The 22,485-nt window shown below is 47.5% G+C and overlaps 1 protein-coding gene across 2 annotated transcripts; it reads right to left on the bottom strand.

Annotated features, from left to right (window-relative positions):
• Positions 1-4,855: 4,855 nt before the first annotated feature.
• Positions 4,856-15,007, bottom strand: Ecscr (endothelial cell surface expressed chemotaxis and apoptosis regulator). 2 transcript variants are annotated; one of them, XM_048331245.1, is made up of 11 exons: positions 14,869-15,007; positions 11,036-11,074; positions 10,207-10,257; positions 10,015-10,074; positions 9,411-9,548; positions 9,014-9,061; positions 8,324-8,443; positions 7,583-7,681; positions 7,383-7,419; positions 6,075-6,171; positions 4,856-5,956 (listed from the first exon to the last, which is right to left on the bottom strand). In XM_048331245.1, the coding sequence occupies exons 1-11, from the start codon at positions 14,927-14,929 to the stop codon at positions 5,948-5,950; spliced, it is 759 nt and encodes a 252-aa protein (XP_048187202.1). In that variant the 5' UTR covers positions 14,930-15,007; the 3' UTR covers positions 4,856-5,947. The 2 variants fall into 2 exon arrangements, with proteins under 2 accessions (XP_048187202.1, XP_048187203.1); XM_048331246.1 differs by having other exon boundaries at positions 4,857-5,956; positions 8,324-8,437.
• Positions 15,008-22,485: the final 7,478 nt, after the last annotated feature.

Genomic DNA, 22,485 nt, shown 5'->3' with positions numbered 1-22,485 from the left:
CACACCAGAGTCAATTAGTATGAGGATAATGTGGCACAATACGTAACATATTGGATTATGTTATGCTCTTAAACTTGAGTGGCAAGGGAGACACCAAAACCATGGATGAGTCAAGAGGTCCAGCTCTGTAATCTGGGACCTAAGACCAACTCACATATCCAGAGAACAGTGTGCTCACCAAAGCCTGCGATCTGGAGGAGCCATTCATGCTCTGTGATTAAGAGACCCGATCAGAGACATCGATCAAGTGGTTTTACATAGAAAAAGTACAGGTGTGAGCCAATGGCACTCATACCTAAAATAGTTTTTAAAATGGTTCAGCAGTGCTACCTTCTCAGATTTCCTTCAGTTCATTTACACCTCCACTAACACCTTTGAACGTGAGTCTTTCTTTGACTGCATCACTTGGACAAACTTAGAACTCCAAATCCCCACATTGAGAACACTGCTGTGCCAGCTGTTGCTTATATTCTGCCACCACTTAGCAAAATGGTCTCCACTGTCAAATTCAAAAATCTGTGGGCTCAGAGTTTACTGGGTGAAGGTGCCAGGAAAGAGAGAGCAGCTGGGAGGGAAATAGGATTTATTGGGATCTACACACCTATGTAGGTTCAGAAAGTTCAAAGAAAAGAGGACATACACAAATCCAAGAGAAGAGTGGGACCTAGCAGATTTGCAGAGTGTTGTTGTTGTTGGTAGTGGGGCTTGAACTCAGGGCTTATACACTGTCCCTGGGCTTTTTGCTCAGCGCTAGCACTTTACTACTTTGAACCGTATCTCCACTTCTGGTTTTCTGGTGGTTAATTGGAGATAAAATTCTCAGGACTTTCCTGCCTGGGCTGGCTTTAAACCACTATCCTCAGATCTCATTCTCCTGAGTAGCTAAGGATTACAGGCATGAGGCACTCGGGCCCTACTTTGCATATAATTTAACAAGGCTAGATGCACCCAAATAAGATGCAAGCCTTTAGCTAGGTTTCTATCAATATTCTCCACTGTGTGTGTGTGTGTGTGTGTGTGTGTGTGTGTGGCTATGTTTCTATCAATATTCTCCACTGTGTGTGTGTGTTGCTAGGTTTCTATCAATATTCTCCACTGTGTGGGGGGGAGGGGCTAGGTTTCTATCAATATTCTCCACTGTGTGTGTGTGTGTGTGTATGTGTGTGTGTGTGTGTGTTGCTATGTTTCTATCAATATTCTCCACTGGGGGGGAGGGGCTACGTTTCTATCAATATTCTCCAGTGTGTGTGTGTGTGTGTGTGTGTGTGTGTGTGTGTGTGTGTGTGTATGCCAGTCCTAGGGCTTGAACTCAGCTCTTGGTCACTGTCCCTAAGCTTTTTTGCTCAAGGGTAGTGTTCTACCACTTGGGCCATGGCAACAGTTCTGGTGCTTAATTGGAGATAAGTCTCATGGACTTTTCTACCAAGACTGGCTTCAAACTGTGATCCTCAGATTTCAGCCTTCCGAGTAGTTAGAGTTACAGATGTGAGCTACCAGCACACCCAGCTCTATTTTTTTAAAGTTTTTTTTTCCAGTCCTGGGATTTGAACTCAGGGCCTGGGTGCTGTCCCCTGAGCCTCTTTGTGCTCGGGACTAATGTTCTACCACATGAACCACAGAGCCATTTCCAGCTTTTCTTGAGTGGTTGATTGGAGATGAGTGTCTCACAGAATTTTTTTGCCTGGGCTGGCTTTGAATTGTGATCCTCAGATCTCAGCCTCCAGAGGAGCCGGGATTATAGATGTGAACCACCAGTGCTGGTTTAAAAATGGTTTTTGAGGAACTGTAGTGAGCTTTTGCTGATGAAACAGTTTAACCCATTCAGACCTGGAAAAGGGTAGTGTATAAACATTCCTATTGTCCAATGGGGCCTGTGAGCCTGAATTGGTAAGTTGGTTGCTAGCCCACAAGATGGGGGAAGGTAGGAGAGAACATTTTAAACATCCTCCCACACACACCTGCTCCTGCTTTAGGACGGAATAGTCCTGCATAAGAAAAGGGAGGAAGTCTTCTTGTAAATGGCCACCATCCTGTTGTCTAGACATCCAGGAAGAGATGTGGTCTCAGGGAAACTACAAGGGCAGCAGAAGGCTGTACTCAGATTTCCTGTCAGAGGTGTGGCCTTATGTTTACATAAATAGTAGGATCCTCCCAAAGAACCCCTTGAATATAGTTTGAGAGCAGGACTCAGCATGAGGGAGTACAACATTCTCCACCTCTTCAAAACGACAGTTCCTCAGTAATAGGAAAACCAAAATGGCCTCAGTAGCAATCTTGAAGATATTAATACCAACCCACCCCTTTCCCTATATATAAGTACCTTATGACTAACAGTTCATATTTGTGGGATATTATCCAGAGTCAAGGGAGAAAGTTTGGCCTTGTATTAGGGACATTAACTGAATTACCTAGCATGAGACCCTTGTTCTTGATCTGATGAGTCCATTATGCCAAGCAGCTGAACTAAGTGCCCAAGGCAGAATAATAATTCAAACAGAACCCAGAATTTCTATACATTGTTATGTCACCTAGAGGTTCTATCTCAGTGATGGAATTTTGTACTAGAGCTAGCTAGTAAGAGCTGGGCACCAGTGGCTCAAGACCCTAATCCTAGCTACTCAGGAAGCTGAGAGTTGAGGATTGAGGTGTAAAGCCAGCTGTGAGGAGCAAGGGAAACAGGACCGGGCAGGGCAGGGAGAGAACCGGAAGCATGGGGTCCAGATCTTCATCCTCTCACCCCCAACAACCAATCCTCATCCAGCCGTGCGATCTCAGCAGCCCACACTGTCTACACCTGGGGAACCAGCGCCTTGATTCTCCAGTGGGACCTGGCTCCAGATTTGCTACGACAATGGCAAACTTGTCCTTTTACTGCCCGATAGCCCTGCATTTGTTCTTGTCTTTACCTACCCAGGAGCATGTGCGAGGTAGAGCTCACTGTCCTCTGCTGATATGGAGAGAGAAGTACAGAGAATGTCAGACCGCCATGGAATCACCTAGAACTTGTTTCTGGCGACCACACAGCATGATCTCTACTCAACAGTTATTTTTTTTCTTTTTCTTTTTAATTGGTCTTGGGGCTTGAACTCAAGGCCTCAAGTTCATAAAAGGCTTTTTCCACTTGACATTGGCACTCCGACAGTTGAGCCATGCCTTCATTTCTGGATATTTGCTGTTTAATTGAAGATAAAAATCTGCCCAGGCTACTTCAAATTCCCATCCTCAGAGCGCTGCTTCCTGAGTAAATAGGATTATAGGCGTGAGTCACCACCAGCACCTGGCCACTCCCGCCTTTTTCCTAACACTGTTTCATAAAGTTGATTAAATATTTTTTATTATAAAGGTGATATACAGAGGGGTTATCACTTCATAAGTCAGGTAATAAGTATATATATTTATATAATGAGTATATATATTATATATATATATATATATATATATATATATATATTTTTTTTTTTTGGCCAGTCCTGGGCCTTGGATTCAGGGCCTGAGCACTGTCCCTGGCTTCCTTTTGCTCAAGGCTAGCACTCTGCCACTTGAGCCACAGTGCCACTTCTGGCCGTTTTCTGTATATGTGGTGCTGGGGAATCGAACCCAGGGCCTCATGTATACGAGGCAAGCTCTCTTGCCACTAGGCCATATCCCCAGCCCAATTTTTTTTTTTTTTTCCAGTCCTGGGGCTTGGACTCAGGGCCTGTCCCTGGCTTCTTTTTTGCCTGAGAATAGCACCCTACCACTTGAGCCACAGCGCCCACGTCTAGCTTTTTCTGTGTATATGGTGCTGAAGAATCGAACCCAGGGCTTCATGCATGCTAGGCAAGCACTCTACCACTAAGTCACATTTCCAGCCCATATTTCATTTTTTGTTGTTAGTCGTCGGGATTGAAATCAGGGCCTGGGTGGTGTTCCTGAGGTCTTTTGCTCAAGGCTAGTGCTCTGCCACTTTGAGCCAAAGTGCCACTTCTGGTTTTCTGGTGGTTAATTGGCTTTGATCCTCAGATCTCAGCCTCCTGAGTGGCTAGGATCACCAGCATGAGCCACGATGCCAGGCTAAGTACATTTCTTTTTGGACAATGTCATGAGCTCATCTTTATATCTAGTGTGTTGGTCACCATATGTACATATGATCAGGTTCACGGCCAGCACTGGAAATTTGTAGGTTTCAGTAGGTTTCTTGAATTGTTTTTCTTTTGTTTTGTGCTAGTACTGGAACTTGAACTCAAAGCCTCAAGCTCTTTCTTGTGTTTTTTCACTCTACCATTTGAGCCACATCTTCACTTTTGGGTTTTTACTGGTCACTTGGAAATAAGTCTCTCAGATTTGTCAATCCAGGCTATCTCTGAACTGTAATTCTCAGGTTTCAGCCTCCTGAGTAGGATTATAAACATGAGCCATTAACATCTGGTTCTCCAGTCTCATCTTACTAGAGTTTGTAAGGAGAAAGGGAAATGGAACTCTTTGTTCTAAGTATTCTGTCATATCCTACTGTGAAGCCAGAAGAAAACAGCGTCTTGTTGCTGGGCAGTGAAGAAGCCTTGTTCGCCCTGTGTTCTAAACTGCCGACTGGCAGATGGTGATTAAAAAAAATCATTCTCTGTAGACGCACAACTCTTCCCTCGATTCATTTCCAAACCAAGCTCATAGAAGACATACTTATTTCTAAGACATACCTATTTTTATTTTATTTATTTATTTTGCCATTCCTGGAGCTTGAACTCGGGACCTAGGTATTGTCCTTGAGCTTCTTTTTGCTCAAGGCTATCACTTGACCACTTGAGCCACAGCGCCACTTCCAGCTTTTCCTGTGTACGTGGTACCGAGGAATCGAACCCAGGGCTTCATGCATGCTAGGCAAGCACTCAACCGCTAAGCCACATTCCCAGCCCTTCTTTTCAAATGACTTCCTAGTAAAGCTGTTATCCTTGAGTCTCTTTTTGAGACGTAAACAGAACAGCCAATATAAAGTTATAGATCCATCCTCAAGACAAATTTTCCCAATACTCATTGCATGGCTAGGACCAAAGTGATGCCTAGCTTCTCTGGAGCAGACAGAAGACATTTGTCTTTGTGTTATTCAGCTCTCACCACTGGCACTTTCTGGTCTAACTATGCTGAGCTTCCTATCTCTTGCTCTGCAGACTTCAAGCTTCCATATTGCTGATGGTGGGTCCCTGTTCACATTCCCTTGTTACTCTCTTCTATTGAGATGGTTGGTCTGTGAACTTTACTGACTAAACTAGGTGAAAAGAGGCAGGCCTGACAAGAAGTTCTCCACCTCACAAGTTACTTCCAGAACTTTCTACAGGACCAGGAACATACATACATGGCTGGCTTACAAAAGAAGGGCCCCAAGCTGCTAGAATGCTTTTGAGGGCACCAGGCATGATGGCAAAGGTCTGTCATCCCTGCATTCTCCAGGCTGAAGCAGGAGGGTTGCAAATTCAAGGTCAGTGTGGGCTCCACAGTGAGCTCTAGGCCAGCTAAGGTTACACAGTGAGACCTTGTCTCACGAAAGGAAGGAAGAAAGAGACAGGGGTGTGGGGAGGGGGGGAGGAAAAAAGCAAGAAAAGGCAGAAAGGCAGCTAGGCAGGCTATGGTAATCTTACAGACCTTAAAAGAAATTAGGCTGCAGGCCAGAACATGATTTTAATGCAAGTAGAAAGGATCAGTTCACCTCATCATCTTCCTTGCTCTTGCTGTATCAACTCCTCACTTCTGGGGTTCTGAGGAGGTCAGATTTCTAGAGCGCCTTGCACATGGGCAAGAGTCTCTCATGGTAGCCCACTCCCAAATCGAGAGCAGCTCCAGGGGCCGTTAGAGTGGGGAGCAGACATGAAACAAATAATTTATATGTGCTTTGTTGCCTCTACCATATCACCTCTTCTTTCTCACAGTCTTGGAACAGCTGCAACATCCTTGGACTCACCAGGACCGAGAGCTGCTTTTAAAGAACCTGCAAATAAAGACAGAATGAGGAAAGGTAAACGTCTCTGGAGGGACAGAGTAGGGAAGTGAGTAGGAGCAGGAACAGGACAGATGCATTCAGGAAAGGAAGGAAAGAGAAAATGCACCTTCTCTGCGGAGGGGCAGCCTTTGCTGTTGTTCATGTTGATGTTTTTCACGGAGAGGAGGGTGATGCTGTCTTTCTCTCCATTGGCCGTGGAACAGCTGCGTGGGGAGGGAGTTGAGGTTACAGACAGGAGGAGGCAACGAAGAATCTCGGGACTGGAGGCTGAGGTTTCAAACTTTTTTTTGTTTCAAAAATATGCCTATTAGGGCTGGGAATATGGCCTAGCGGCAAGAGTGCTTGCCTCCTACACATGAAGCTCTCGGTTCGATTCCCCAGTACCACATACATGGAAAATGGCCAGAAGGGGCACTGTGGCTCAGGTGGCAGAGTGCTAGCCTTGAGCGGGAAGAAGCCAGGGCCTGAGTCCAAGGCCCAGGACTGGCCAAAAAATAAATAAATAAATAAATATATGCCTATTAAGGGGTGATGGAATGGCTCATGGTAGAAAGCCTACCTAAGAAGTGTGAGGCTCTGAGTTAAATCTCTAGTCACACACACACACACACACACACACACACACACACACACACTACCAAGGGAATGGACCATAGTGAAATGAGAATGTGCTTTGAAACACAAAAACTTACATTGAGACTTTAATTTCACTACCTATTGCTTGTTTGATCTTGACCAGGTTGACCAGGTTATAAAATCTGGGCTGGGGATATAGCCTAGTGGCAAGAGTGCCTGCCTCGGATACACGAGGCCCTAGGTTCGATTCCCCAGCACCACATATACAGAAAACGGCCAGAAGTGGCGCTGTGGCTCAAGTGGCAGAGTGCTAGCCTTGAGCGGGAAGAAGCCAGGGACAGTGCTTAGGCCCTGAGTCCAAGGCCCAGGACTGGCCAAAAAAAAAAAAAAAATAAAATAAAATAAAATAAAATCAAGTCACTTGCTATATGAGTTCAAGCTAATACTACACGTGGTACATGTGGCACATGTAGGTATTCAATGAGAGTTTCCTCAGCCTAGAGGGGACATGGTGTATACAAGAATCTGTATGTCTATGCTTTTCATGAAGGAAGACAGGTTTGTCTCTGGTGCTGAAGAGTCCAGTCCATCTCTGCTCACCTGGTTTCTGTGTATCTCCGTCCTGACACTGTACCCCAGCCTCAGTGGAAGCTGCAGGATTGTAGTTTGTGTGTGTGTGTGTGTGTGTGTGTGTGTGTGTGTGTGTGTGTGTGTGTGTATCTGTGGGGGGGATGTTTTGTGTGTTAGGTGTGTGTGGAAGGTAGAAGTGTTTTCCTCTTGTACTGCAGGAATGGGAGTCAGATAGGAGATTTCTCCCTTATGATTTTGACAGTCTTACCTTTCTGATACCCCTGAGCTCCCTGGTTTTTGAGGATCTGTAAAACACAAAGGCACAAACTAAGGTCACATGCTGGAACTCAGAAGCCCATCTATCCCTTCAAATGGTTCTTATATGCTGTTCATTCCCTCAGTCCAGGCCGAGTACCAGCCTTAGCCTCTAGCTCCAGGTCCCTCAGCCCGGCAGGTGAACACAGGTACCTTCAGATTCCTTATTCTTCCGACACTTAAACCTGAGACTGACCACAGCAACTAGGACAATCACCACAACCACCAGGATGACAATGAAACTGATGACACCTGAATTGGGAGAAGAAGGAGGTGAAGGGCAGGTAGAGGAGCGGGCAGCTCGAGTCCAGTATTCAACTACCTGGCTGAATAAGCCAGAGGCTTATGCCTATAATCCTAGCTACTTAGGAAGCTGAGATCTGAGAACTGAGGTTCAAAGCTAGCCCAAGCAGACAAATTTAAGATGTTCTTATCTCCAATTGACTAGCAAAAAGCTGGAAACAGAGGCATGAGTGAAGAAAGCCAAGTGAGAGTGCAGGGCCCTGAGATCAAGGCCCAATATTAGCAAGAGGGAGAGAGAGAGAGAGGGAGGGAGAGAGAGAGAGAGAGAGAGATTGACAGCGCTAAGCACAATATAGATGGGCTCTGGGAGCAAAGTGGATTCCACTTCTCTACACAACAAAGGAGCTGTCAGCCTGCTCTCTGTAGCCAGAGAAAGTTCCACAGTCCAGCAGTAGCCATGGATCCCAATGGGGTCAAGAAAAGATGGCTGACAAGACAACAGGGACTTTCCTCAACCAGGGCCTTGCTCATCAAACCATCCTTCTTGGAACAACTGATTGAGACTCGAACTTGTGCTCCTAGACCCAGACTCCAAATCACTTCCTAAAGTGGGGTCCCCTTTCCCATCCCACCCTTCTCTTCCTTATTCACCAAAGGCAGCTACAGTGAGCACTGTCTCTGAAGTGGGGCTGGGCACCATGGTCAAGTCTTCCCTTGTCCTCAGGCTCGCGGTGACTGAACTGGAAGTAGCGTTTTGAGATGTTTCTGAAACTGGGTGGGATTCGGCATATCAGTGAAGGGGACTAGCTTGGCCTACCAAAGACAGCTACTTCACCCACCCCTGTCCCCAGGTAAGACCAGAGACCGCACAGCCTATTTAAAAACAAACTTCCACATCTGCCACTGTGACTAGATCCCATGAGGACAGAGGTCTTAGCTGTGGAGATGTGACCAGCACCATTGGTTTCTCATATGCGGCAGATTCAGGAAGCCAGACTGGTCAGGGTACAGTCATCTCTGTTTGGCCAATGGTTAAGATTGCAGAAAAGAAGATACTAGAAGCTTTTCATTAGGCCCTGATCCCACAAGTCAGGACTCTAGATAAGGGGTGCAGGTACGTGGCTCTTTTAAAAAGTGATGTGGACCCCTCTCTTCCCTTACTCAATTCACGGACTTTAGGCCTGGTAGCTGCTCCATTTTCCTCTCTGTAATCACCCCCCTCTCAAGTCAATGTAGGCATATGAAAAATCTGAGACACATAGCTCTTGAGGAGCTTTGGGAAAAGGCCAGAGACCTATCCCAGTGTCTCTCTTCTTCCTTGTGAGCATGCGCAGGACATACCTCCCTTTGTGCTGCTGCTTCTGCTGTGTGGGGTCCCCCTGTCTGCACCTGAAGCAAACGGCAAAGATATAGGATGACCTAACCCTTCCCAACCTTTCCTGCCGCTCTTCCCCTTCATTTGGGGGGTCCCTTCCCCTCCCCTCCTTGCACTTTATGCCGTTCAGTCCCAAGCCCAGGTTTGTTTTACCTTCACTGTAACCAGGCTCAACTTCCTGTTTCTACTCCTCTTCAAACTTATTATTATTGTGCAACCAGGGTGCAGCCGATGTGGGCTCCTGGCCTCATGAGCACCCCATGCTTTCCCCAGCCCCCAACTCCAGGGCCTCCTGAAGAGGAGAAGGATCCACCCAGACATAAACCCAGGGTCACCTCTGCCCCACCAGCCCTGGGCGCTCACCGAGTCCTGAAGTGTGCCTCTGTGTCTGAGACTGAGTCAGGCCCAGCAAGAACGGGGAGTGACCATCCACCGTGCTTGAGCTCAGCACTACAGGCTTAGGGGGCGCGGGGGAGCCCCGCGAGGCCTCCTGTGCACCGCCTGTGGATTAGGAAACACGTAGCCTGCTCAGGACCTCAAGCCAGCACAGCACCCAGAGGCCTGTTAGGCCCCGATCCTTTTCTTGACCGCTTTCAATTCTGAAAGGGATGATTTCTCTGATTCACCTCTGGCCCTTTATCTTTGTTCTGCCTAAATTGTATCTTCCCACCCTCCACCCAATCTTCACAATCTTCCCTTGTTGGCTTAATTCCTTCTTGGGCTCAACTCCTAAGGCTACTCCCTCTGTACTCTCTCTTTGATATTTACCTGGGCCCCTCAGGACCTTTGGTTCCTCACGCACTCCCTTCCCCAGGACCTGTCCCCCTGCTTGGAATTTCCAATGTGAGGCTTGTTTGCTTGTCTCTTCTCCTATATGTCTATATTTGCCTGTAGAGCAAAACTGTCTAGCTCCTCTGCACCTCGAGACTTTCCCTGGGTAGCATGTATAATCTTAGGGAACAAGTACCTGGGGCACTGGTGGTGGACACGAGGCTTGGACTGCCGGGTTTTGAAGAAGATTGGTTTCCTGCAAGAACAGAGGCCGATGAAGAGGTGACACCACACTCCCTTGCCCATCCAAGGACCCCTGACATCCACGCAGGTCTCAACGGCTGGGGGTTGGGATGTGGGAGGTTGGCATCTGGGTGGTCACACCCACCTGTGTGGGACCACGTTGGCTCTGTGGTCAGTCTGCGACCGTTGAAAACTCCTGTAACAAATGATCAGTGGCAGAAGGTCTACTTCCTATTGCTCTGACTCTTCTTTATTCTTCATGTCTGGTATTTGCTGGTCTTTGTCCATATCTTCCTCTACTTCAACCATTAATCTCTCTTCTTTCTCTCTTTTTTTCCTTGGTTGTGGGGGCTTGAACTCAGGGCTTGGGCCCTGTCTCTGAGCTCTTTTGCTCAAGACTAACACTGTAGGGCTGGGAATATGGCTTAGTGGTAAAGTGCTCGCCTCGTATACATGAAGCCCTGGGTTCGATTCCTCAGCACCACATATATAGAAAAAGCCAGAAGTGGTGCTGTGGCCCAAAAGGTAGAGTGCTAGCCTTAAGCAAAAAGAAGCCAGGGACAGTGCTCGGGCCCTGAGTCCAAGGCCCAGGATTGGCAACAAAAACAACAACAACAAAAAAAAACAACAAGACTAGCACTCTACCACTTTGAGCCACAATGCCAGTTCTGAGTTTTTTGTGGTGTTTTTTTTTTTGGGGGGGGGTGAGTGGTCAATTGGAGACATCCTTGATCCTCAGATCTCAGCCTCCTGAGTAGCTAGGATGACAGGTGTGAGCCACTGGAGCCTGGCTAATCTCTCTGGTCTCTCAAGGCATATCAGACTTAGGCCAAGCTGACTGGGCCTCTGAGCGCTCTGGCCCCAGCCCCAGTCGCCTGCAGTCAGTGCAAAACTGGCTCAGAGCTCCCTCTTCTCACATCAGTCCTAAGCTCCTAGGCCCAAATGTTGGAGTGGGCCCTTTAAATTCATCTTACCTTGAGAGGTCTGGGTTGTTATGGGTTGAGAGTAGAAACCTGCAAGAGAAACCAAAACACATAGACTAGCTCCTTCACCTCCTGCTCTGCAGGCTCCCCAAAGGAATCCAGGCCGTCCAAGGCCACCCATGTGGAAAGGAGACACTTGGCACAGAACTAAAGCATATGGACCCTGGCTCATACTGCAGCAGCTCTGGACAGGGGCTGAGTTGTATCATCACAACCACCTTGACATTCAGAGTCCCAGAATACTTTCCTCTCCAGTCCTACTGGGATGTTAAGCCAACCTGACCCAAGGTCAAAAGATTATTATTTTTAAATTAGTGGCATATCTAAAGACAGACTAGCAATATAGATCTAGGCTTGGGACATTGTTTTCCCTGTGAAGATTGTCACCCTGGCCCTGCCCTAAGGGAAAGATGGTGTTTATGTTGGGGTTCTCTCTCTGCCTTCCCCTAGCCAGAGGTCTGCACAGGAAGCAAGATCTGGAGTCTGAGCAGCAGAGCAGTAAAGGTTCTAGAAAGAGGAGCATTTTATTGTCAGTTACTAGGAGGCCCTAGTTGCACATTCACGGTTCCCTTTGTGATGTGTGGTCTGTGGGCCTCTGGACAGAGGTACATGAGCTATGTGTATGTGTATGTGTGTGTGTGGGGGGGGGGGGATCCTGAAAGGTCAGGTTGTGTTTGCTCCCTTTCCACAATGAACTCATTCTTGAAACCTGTGAACAATGTGAAAGGAAAACAACGTGGGGAAGTGGAACCGCCCAGCTGGGTTCCCGTCCCTCTATTCCGGCTGGGACAGCTACCCCAGGGCCTGGCCCTGCCGCTCCACTGGCCTCTCATCATCAGGGAAACATGGAGCCCAGACCTGGGAGGACAGAGTTGGCGGGGTGCCAGGGACCCGCCTCAGCCTGTGGCAGCCTGCTCAGTCTGTTTATTTTCCTTAAGCCATTACCTTCCTCCATGGGACTATCACTTGCATAGTGTAAAATGAATTGTTTCCAAGCCCAGGCTTCCTAAACCGTGGGCCATGTTTTTCCAGGTCAAGATCTGATAGCCCCATTCCCTTGTGAGTAGAAAAGTCAAAGAAGAATTAACATTTATAAGAAATCCAGGCTACAAAAAAAATCCCTTTTAGCTGAGAAATGAATCCTTCCGATGCAAGGCCATCTTGAAACTGTCAGTTACTGACCAGGCATGCCTTATGTCTTTCTTATCTGAGTTGGGTAGGGCCTGAGAAAGAAAACCATCTAGAAGCTTGGGAGGAGTTCCAAAGTCACAAACACCAAGTCTCAGTGACCTGCTCCCTTTGTACATCTGCCACCCTGTCCTCGCTCACTTTCTTACCGGTCAAAATTCCTCTGTGAGTAAGGGAGGGACTTAGGAAACATCTGTTTGTTGTGAGCCTGGGGTTTCTAATTACTGGGCATGCAGACACCTAAAGAACTGTGGCTATAGAAACTTCTGATTTTCCTGGTCTCTAATTCCAAACCCCCACCTGCTTCATTTCCTTCCAATCTGTTTACATCTATGCCCCACTTTTCCTTAGCAGCATAGTTTAGTACACCTCTCAAACCATGTATTTTAGAGTCTGGTTGGCTTGGATTCAAGTTCTTGCTGTCATTTACTATCTGACTTGAGTTTAAGTTTTTCTCTTCATTCAAATCCAAGGGAGGGCTGAGAATGTGGCTTAATGGTAGAGTGCTTAACTAGCATGCATGAAGCCCTAGGTTCGATTCCTCAGTACCACATAAACAGAAAAAGCCAGAAGTAGTGCTATGGCTCAAGCGGTAGAGTGCTGACTGGGAATATGGCCTAGTGGCAAGAGTGCTTGCCTCCTACACATGAAGCTCTCGGTTCGATTCCCCAGCACCACAGATATGGAAAACGACCAGAAGGGGCGCTGTGGCTCAGGTGGCAGAGTGCTAGCCTTGAGCAAAAAGAAGCCAGGGACAGTGCTCAGGCCCTGAGTCCAAGGCCCAGGACTGGCAAAAAAAAAAAAAAAAAAAAAAAGAGGTAGAGTGCTAGCCTTGAGCAAAAGGAAGCCAGGGACAGTGCTCAGGCCCTGAGTCCACGCTCCAGGACTGGCAAAAGAAAAAATATTGGAAAGGAGGGTCTAGGGATGCAGCAGCTATGTGCTAGAATACGTTCTCAGCATAGTCAAAGCCCGGGTTGCCTGGTTGCCTGGTTGCTGTCACCAGGGCCAAAAATAAACAAGCAAATGATATTATATCCTATAAATTATTGTGAGAAGGAAATGGATATAAAGCCTCTAATACAGTGCCTGACCCAGTCAGTCCGTGCTCAATCAGTCCTAGACATTTCACTTTGCCAATTCTTTCAAATCCTCTAGGTCTGAAGTCCCCTCTGTCTCTACACACATTCAAGTCCCTTTGCAGGCACAAATATGCTCAAAAGGAGCCCTCAGTCCACCCCAAACAAAGCTTTAGTAAGTGGTCTGAGCATTAGAGTTGATAAGTTAGGAGACTTAGGGAGGTTCAGTTGGGGGTATGGCTCAAGTGGTAGAAGGTCTACCTAGTGAGACCAAGGCCCTGAGTTCCAGTCTGTCAAAAAACAAGAGAGAGACAGGAAGAGACTCAAGGTGGTAATGTCAGGTAGAGTGAGCACAGACGTTAGGAAGCCCTGGCCCACACCTGGGCCTGGGCAGTGGCTCTGAAGCTGGGGGAGGTCTGGGCCTGTGGAAGCATCCTGCAAGCTCCCCCATCCCATCCAAGTACGTTGGGGATTTTGCTGCTGAGAACACAGCCTCATACATCTCCACAGAGGGATTTGGTGGGACCAAAGGGAAGTTGCTACCCTGTGAGTCAGAGTGTCCTGGTCTGTCTTGAGGCTCCCATCAGCCATGAACAAATGGATCCTTCCGAGCTGCATCAGAACTTAGAGGCCTGTGTGAGAGGCCTGGGGTGGGGGTGGGGGAAGATCCTGTCTCATCTAGTCCCCAGGGCTGTGCCATGACATCCTCCTTGGTGAATAATTCTTTGCCTCTAACCTGAGACCTTCTTGCGATGACCAGAGCTTAAAGTCAGCATTTGTTATTCTCAGATTGTAACTGCTTATAAGGAAGAAGGAAAAAGCCCAGTGCTGGTGGTCTGTAATCCTAGCTACTCAGGAGCGTGAGGTCAGAGGATCATGGTTCAAAGCCAGCTCGGACAGAAAAGATGATGAGACTTTTATCTCCAATTAACTATGCCCCCCCAAAAACAGAAGTGGAGCTGTGGCTCAAATGGTAAAGCACTAGCCTTGAGCAAAAGAAGTTCAGTGACAGTGCTCAGTCCTGAGTTCAAGCCACAGGATGGGAGGGAGAAGGAGGAGGGGGAGGGGAGGGGCAGGGGGAGGGGGAGGGGAAGGGGAGGAGGAGGGGGAGGGGAGGAGGAGGGGGAGGGGGAAGGAGGAGGAGGAGGAGGAGGAGGAGGAGGAGGAGGAGGAGGAAGAGGAGGAGGAGGAGGAGGAGGAGGAGATGACCTAGGAAGCCTGATGTACAGACAATTTTGTTCTAGAACTGTCAGAGCTTTCTGGCCACAGTCTCACACCTAGTCAGCCCCTTTCCACATTTTAGAGGGAGAAGCCCAGCTTCTTTAGGGTCCCCCTTGAAAACTTCCCACAAATGGTGATACCTCCTCAATCCAACTAGCCTCCTTCATGGGAAGGCTGTGGAATGTCCCTGCCGGGGGGGGGGGGGGGGTGCGGGGGGGGGCCCTGGTGCGTGTGCCCGGCGGGATGGCCAGGCAGGAATGGGAGGAAGGTGGGTGTGCCCGGCGGGATGGCCAGGCAGGAATGGGAGGAAGCTGGCGGGCCGTGGCAGGCGCCCCTTACCTTGGAGCAGAAGCCAGCCCAGGGCTGCCCAGAAGAGTGGTGTGGGCCCAGCGGCTCCCATAGCAGCCGGGTCGGTGGCCAGGGGCCGAGCGCTCAGTGGAGACTGTCCATGGTGAAGAAGAGGAGCGCTGGGGCGGGCCGGGCGCGGGGGCCGGCTCCCCAGGAGCTTCCTGTCAAAGAATAGAAGGAAACAGATTGGGCCTGGCTCCTGGGGCCCGGCTCAGCACGCAGCCCAGATGAGGATGTGAGGCTGAGCCAGGCCATGGCACCATGACCAATGACGACAGCCGGGCCCCCTTCCCACCTTCCCCTCCCAGGGGTCGCCCAGGACCCTCCACACCCCACAGGGAGATAGATTTCCCCCTGCCGCCTGCTGGTTCACACCAGGGGCTAAGCTCCGCCCCACCCACCGCCCATGCTTGGGAGACTGAATTCTCCACATTCCTCTCCCTCCTCTGGGCTTTCAGTCCAGATGGAACTTGACTTTATTTTAAAGAGAAAAACAGGACCACCATCTCCAGTATCTCTCCGTGGCCTCTCCCCACTCCCCTGGGATTGGGTATGAGGGGCTCGGGCAGCGCTCTGTTCTTGGCTTCCATCCTGGACTTAGCTCACCTCCCATAATCCTCTCTTGCGTGGACTGCAGGTCTGCATTGTTATCCCTAGGACTGGACACAATGACTGTCATAGAGCAAAGAGTTATTAAAGTGAACTCTGTTAGCATTTCCCTAGCCTCAGGTCCTCAGCTCCTCCCACTAGCCCCCAGATCCACCCATACCTAATGAGCCACTACTACTCACTACCTACCTACTTCCCCTGTACCCCCAGAGAGAGAAGCTGCCCCCTGGATAAGGTGCAGATGCCATGTTGCTCCCTCTCCCGTGGGAACTATGGCCCCACTAATAAACCTCCTTATGAACCTTCTTCTCCTGTCTGTGATTATCTCCGCATGGTCCTCTGGGATGGCCGGGACAGATCCTTTCATTGGTGTCGGAACCTGGGATAGGTTCCCCGGTGGATTTGCTCCCCCATTTCTGGGGGGTCCAAGCTGCCCCGGGAACCTATTCTGCTGTCCTAAGCCCACCCAGAGGACCACCGAAGTAACTTCTCCTGACCGAGCGCTCTACTTCCATCCACCACAACAATCCTTTCAAACTCAAAGAATTCAAGAGTGTCCATTCAGTCCCCAGCACTGCCAAACAAAGAAACCTTAAGAGCAGAGGAATCTTACACATAATCCTACTTTGGGTGGGTTTTTGTTGTTTGGTTGGTGGGTTTGGTTGTTTTGGAAGCAATACTGGAGTTTGAACTCAAGGCACTTGTTCAATTAATACTCTATCACTTGAGCCACGCCTCTAGCCCCAATTATTTTTTTATTTTTTAATTTTTTTTGCCAGTCCTGGGGTTTGAATTCTGGACCTGGGTGCTATCCTTGAGCTTTTTCACTTAAGGCTGGCACTCTTCCATTTGAGCCACAGCTCTACTTCTGGTTTCTTTTTTTTTTTTGGCCAGTCCTGGGCCTTGGACTCAGGGCCTGAGCACTGTCCCTGGCTTCTTTTTGCTCAAGGCTAGCACTCTGCCACTTGAGCCACAGCGCCACTTCTGGCCATTTTCTGTATATGTGGTGCTGGGGAATTGAACCCAGGGCCTCATGTATACAAGGCACAAGCACTCTTGCCACTAGGCCATATCCCCAGCCCTACTTCTGGTTTCTTGTAGTGACTTGTAGATAAGAATGTCTTACGGAGCTGTGGCTCAAGTGGCAGAGTGCTAGCCTTGAGCGGGAAGAAGCCAGGGACAGTGCTCAGGCCCTGGGTCCAAGGCCCAGGACTGGCCAAAAAAAAAAAAAGAATGTCTTAGAATGTGTAGAAAAGAAGGACTTTTCTGCCCAGGCTGGCTTTGAGCTGTGATCCTCAGATCTCAGCCTTCTGAATAGCTAAGATTACCCGTGAGCCACCAGCACGCAGCTTTCCTTAATTTTTTTTGGTCAGTCATGGGGCTTGAACTCTAGGCCTGGATGCTGTCGTTGAGCTCTTTATCTTGAGGCTAGTGCTCTACCACTTGACCACAATGCCACTTCTGTTTTTCTGGTGGTTCATTGGAGATAAGAGTCTCACAGACATTCCTGCCCTGGCTGGCTTTGAACCACCATCCTCAGATCTCAGCCTCCTGAGAAGATAGGATTACAGGTGTGGAGCCACTAGCCCAGCCACTGGTGCCTGGCTTTCCTTAATATTTAAGACCTTGACATTTATAAAGCTTTTTTTTTGTTTATTAATTGAACACGAATTTTTTTTACAAGGTGTTGTGCAAAAAGGGTACAGTTACATAGTAGGGCAGTGTGTACATTTCTTGTGATATCTTATGTCCTGTTTTTCTATCCCTTCTCTAGGTCAGGTAGACATATATACAATATACAATGTATCAAGAACATATACAGCATTCACAGACTTGGTCTCTACTGTCTCTCCATCTCCCTTTGTTAACAGTCATATATCAGGGAGATCATGCCCCTTTGTTTTCTGTGTTCTAGGCTTGTCTTGCTCAACATTATTTGTTTGAGTTCTGACCATTTCCCTGCGAATAACAATATTTCACCATTCCTAATCGCTATGTAGTATTCCATTGTGTATAAGTACCATATTTTTTGGATCCATTCATCTGTGGAGGGGCATCTGGGTTGTTTCCATATTTTGGCTATTGTGAATTGTGCCGCGATAAACATGGAAGTACAAATGTCTTTTTGATAGCTTGGGGTTTGCTGTTTAGGATAGATGCCTAGGAGTGGTATGGCCGGGTCATAGGGTAGGTCTATATTGAGCTTTTTGAGAAACCTCCATACTGTTCTCCAAAGTGGTTGTACTAATTTGCACTCCCACCAACAATGGAGAAGGGTTCCTCTTTCCCCGCACCCCCTCCAGGATTTGTTGTTGCCTGAGTTCAGAGTATAGGCCATTCTAACTGGGGTGAGGTGGTATCTCAGGGTTGTTTTTTATTTGTATTTCCTTTACCACCAGGAATGTTGAGCATTTCCTCATGTGTTTCTTTGCCATTTTTATATCTTCTCTTGTGAAGTCTCTCTTTAGCTCCTTTGCCCATTTCCTAATAGGTTTATTGGGCTTGGAGGGGCTTAGTTTTTTGAGTTCTCTGTAGATGACCGATATCAGGCCTTTTATAAAGCTTTTAGTCTAATTACTTTACAGAATGTCTGTGGTCTAGAGGTGTGGCTCAAGAGGTAGGGTGTCTACTGAGAGTAAGCAAGCTGAGTGAGCATGAGGCCCTCAGTTCAAACACTGGTACCAGACTCGATCTATCTATCCATCCATCCATCTATCTGTCTGTCTATCTATCTATCTATCCATCTATCTATCACATACCTTTCTCTCTATCTCTATCCATCTAACTACCTATCTATACCTCAACTGAGTTTGTCTGATTTGTGCTTATGATGAGATTCAGATATTTACCTTTGGCAGAAATATCACAGAATGTGATATTTCTCTTTTTGTGTCCTATCAAGCAGTATATAATTTTTGTTGCTGGGCTGGGAATATGGGCTAGTGGCAAGAATGCTTGCCTCCTATACATGAAGCCCTGGGTTCAATTCCCTAGCACCACATATACAGAAAACGGCCAGAAGTGGCGCTGTGGCTCAAGTGGTAGAGTGCTAGCCTTGAGCAAAAAGAAGCCAGGGACAGTGCTCAGGCCGGGAGTCCAAGCCCAGGACTGGCAAAAAAAAAAAAAAGAAAAAATTGTTGCTGATGTGTGTGTGTGTGTGTGTGTGTGTGTGTGTGTGTGTGTGTGTGTTGCTGGAATTCAAACAGCTTTGCGTTTGAGTTGATATTGTGGTGGTCTGGTTGTTTTGAGCCATGATCTTTTTTTTTTGGTTTTTGCCAGTCCTGGGGCTTGAACTCAGGGCCTGAGCACTGTCCTTGGCTTCTTTCTGCTCAAGGCTAGCACTCTACCTCTTGAGCCACAGCACCACTTCTGGCTTTTTCTATATATGTGGTGCTGAGAATCAAACCCAGGGCTTCATGTATACGAGGCAAGCACTCTACCACTAGGCCATATTCCCAGTCCGAGCCATGATCTTACTATGTAGCCCAGACTGGCCTTAGACTGTTGATCTTCTGCCTCTGGTCCTCCCAAATGCTTGGATCACAACCCTGTGCCATGGTGCCAGGCTTGGGCATGACTTAGATTGTTCATAATGATTATTTGTTTACAAAGCCAGTGTATTCATGTCCTTTGGCTATTGTAACAAGTGGCCACACACTAGTGCCTTTAAATAATAGACATTCATTGCTTCATGGCTGTGGAGGTGGGCAGTCAAAACCAAGGTGCAGGAGAACCATTCTCCCTCTGAAGGCTCTAGGGAAGAATTTGTTCCTTGCTCTTCTACCTTCGGGTTGCTGTTTGATTGCTTTGGGATTCCTTGATTTTAACTACATTCCTTCATCTCCTCCTTCTCTTCTGTATGTCTCTTACAAGGACACTTACAGCCAGGTGCCAACAGCTAATACCTATAATCCTAGCTTCTCAGGAAACTGAGATCCAGAGAATCAAAGTTCCAAAATAGCCCAATCTGAAAAGTCTACTAGACACCATCTTTAATTCACCAGTAAATAAAAGTCTGGAGACTTGACTTAAGTAGCATTATACAAGATTTTAGTGGGAAAACCTGAGCTTTCCCCTGATTTGAATCCCAGTACCAGCACAACAAACAAAGGAACAAACAAGAAAGGCACAAGCTGTTGAATTTGCAGCCCACTTGAATGATCTAAGATGATTTCCCTATCTCCAGATCCTTGCCTAATGCATCTGCAAAAGATGCATTAAGGTGTGGCTTAAGATGTGGACATATCTTGTGGGAGACTAACAAGCACCCGTAAGAGTCCACTGTCTCCTCTCTACAATTATGCTTTCCACTTTGTAATCAATCAATGGATATTTTGTGGGAAGATACTTATAAATTGTGTAAATATTTCATTTCTAGTTGCATTTTTAATGTACTTATTCCATTCCTATCTCTATAGAGTCACATATGTCTGCTTAATGAGTTCTAATATATTAAAATATTTTGGGATTTTGCTGCTCAAATTGTCCCCCTTTTTTGCCACTTGGAGCTCCTTCAAGGTAGTTTCTGAATCCTTCTGACCCTCATTTTTAAACATTTATTTTCCAGTAGGATGAGACAGTCCAAGTTTATCTTGTACTTATTTACCTGCCCAATCCCTAGAATCAATTATTTCTACACGAGCCTACATTATTTAGCAAGAGATGTTTACAGACTGAGATGCAGCCGTGGGCACTGGTATTCAGGTATAGCTATTAAGAGGAAAGTACCTTTTGGGGCAAATCCCTACATACAGAGCTGACTTCCTTTTTTGTTTTAGCTAAAATTCTTTGGAGAAACGTGTCCAGAACTGGCCAATGTCACTGAGCCACTCCCACTTACTCTTCAAGGCAACCTGGCATAAATTTGGCTTGTTATAAAATGGAATCGTGCATTCCCAGAAGTGTTCCTGTCTGCCGCCATGACTTTAAAGTGAGCATGCTCAGAAATACACACTGTAGACCAAGAGTGCTGTCTCACACCTGTAAACCCAGATACTCAGGAAGCAGAGATCAGGAGGATAGGGGCTGGGAATATGGCCTAGTGGCAAGAGTGCTTGCCTCATATACATGAAGCCCTGGGTTCAATTCTCCAGTGCCACATATATAGAAGACGGCCAGAAGTGGCGCTGTGGCTCAAGTGGCGGAGTGCTAGCCTTGAGCAAAAAGAAGCCAGGGACAGTGCTCAGGCTCTGAGTCCAAGCCCCAGGACTGGCAAAAATAAATAAATAAATAAATAAAAAGACCAGGAGGATAACAGTTGGAGATCACCCTGGACAAAAAGTTAGCAGGACACTCATCTCAACTAATAAACTTTTTGTGTGTGTTCCAGTCCCAGGGCTTCAATTTAGGGTCTGGATGCTGTTCCTGAGCTTTTGTGCTCAAGGCTAAGGCTCTACCATTTGAGCCACAGCTCCACTTCCAGACTTTGGTGTTTAATTGGAGATAAGAGTCTAAGAGAAGAGGAGCAATGATGGCTCATACCTGTAATCCTAGCTACTCAGGAGACTGAGATCTGAGGACTGTGGTTCAAAGCCCACAATGCCACTGTCCTATGGCTCTAAGACTCCTAACTCTAGCTTCCTCTAGTCAGAACAAGGTGAAGGAAGATGGACTACTCTTTATATTCTTTAGGGCATAAGTAGACTTAGATATCCCAATCAAGTCCCTGGAAGTAAGAGTAAGGGCAGCTTGCCTAAGAGACAAGGAACCTGAGGCCACCTTCTGCTTCAAGTCACTGGGTGAAGGAGGGGTTTCCTTGTGTCTCCTGATGAGTAAAGGGAAGGGGCACATGTGCATCAAGGGACAAGATGAATGATGGGTGGTCTCATGGAGATACCTAGGACCAAATATTATCTTGTGAAATTGTCTCAAGCCCGGGCATGGTGTTATACACCTGTAGTCCCAGCATCAGGAAGATGAAACAAGAGGATCTTGAGTTTGAGGCTGGGCTACATAGTGAGATCCAGTCTCAAAAACAAAAACAGGGCTGGGAATATAGCCTAGTGGTAGAGTGCTTGCCTCATATACATGAAGCCCTGGGTTCAATTCCTCAGCACCACATATACAGAAAAAGCCAGAAGTGGCGCTGTGGCTCAAGTGGTAGAGGGCTAGCCTTGAGCTGAAGAGCTCAGGGACAGCACCCAGATCCAGAGTTCAAGCCCCTAGGCTGGGAATATGGCCTAGTGGTAGAGTGCTTGCCTCACACAGAGTTCAAGTCCCATGACTGACAAAAAAAAAAAAAAAAAAAACCAAAGGGAAGGAAAAAAAAAAGTGGAAAGAAGGAATGCCTTAAGCTGGGCACTGGTGGCTCACACCTGTGTAATCCTAGCTATTCAGGAGGCTGAGATCTGAGGATCAGGATCCAAAGCCAGCCCAGGCAGGAAAGTCCATGAGACTCCTATCTCCAAGTAACCACTGGAAAACCGGAAGTGGCACTGTGGCTCAAAGTGGTAGAATACTAGCCTTGAACAAAAGAGCTCCGGGATCAGAGCCCAGGCCCTGAGTTCAAGCCCCAGGACAAACACAGAAACAGAGAGAGAGAGAGAGAGACAGACAGACAGACAGACAGACAGAGAGGCAGAGACAGAGACAGAGAGAGACAAAGACAGAGAGACCAAGAGACAGAGACAGGAGGGAGAGGAGAGGGGGAGGCAGGCTATTGGAACTTGCCTATAATCCAAACACTCAGGAGGCAGAAGCAGGAAAGTTGTGAGTCTGAGGCCAGCCTGGACTACATAGCAAGTTCAAGACCAACCTGAAGACTGTCTCAAAAAAAAACAAACAATGGGCTAGGGACTTGACTCAAGTGGTGGAATTCCTGCCTCATGAGAAGAGAGGCCCCGAGTTCAAACCTCAGTACTGCAAATAAACAAAAGCCAAAACAAAAGAAATAGTGGGGAGCCGGGCTCCTGAAGTTGGCAAGGCAGGTGGGAAGGAGGAAGATCAAGGTACTCTCAGAGCGAGGGGCGGGCCCGGGGTAGACCAGATGTTCCCGGAAGC

The sequence above is a fragment of the Perognathus longimembris genome, chromosome 22, assembly GCF_023159225.1.
Source record: "Perognathus longimembris pacificus isolate PPM17 chromosome 22, ASM2315922v1, whole genome shotgun sequence".
In the NCBI taxonomy this organism is placed as follows: Eukaryota; Metazoa; Chordata; class Mammalia; order Rodentia; family Heteromyidae; genus Perognathus; species Perognathus longimembris.
The sequence above is the reverse complement of the archived record's forward strand: the minus strand, read 5'-3'. Positions and strand labels throughout refer to the sequence as shown.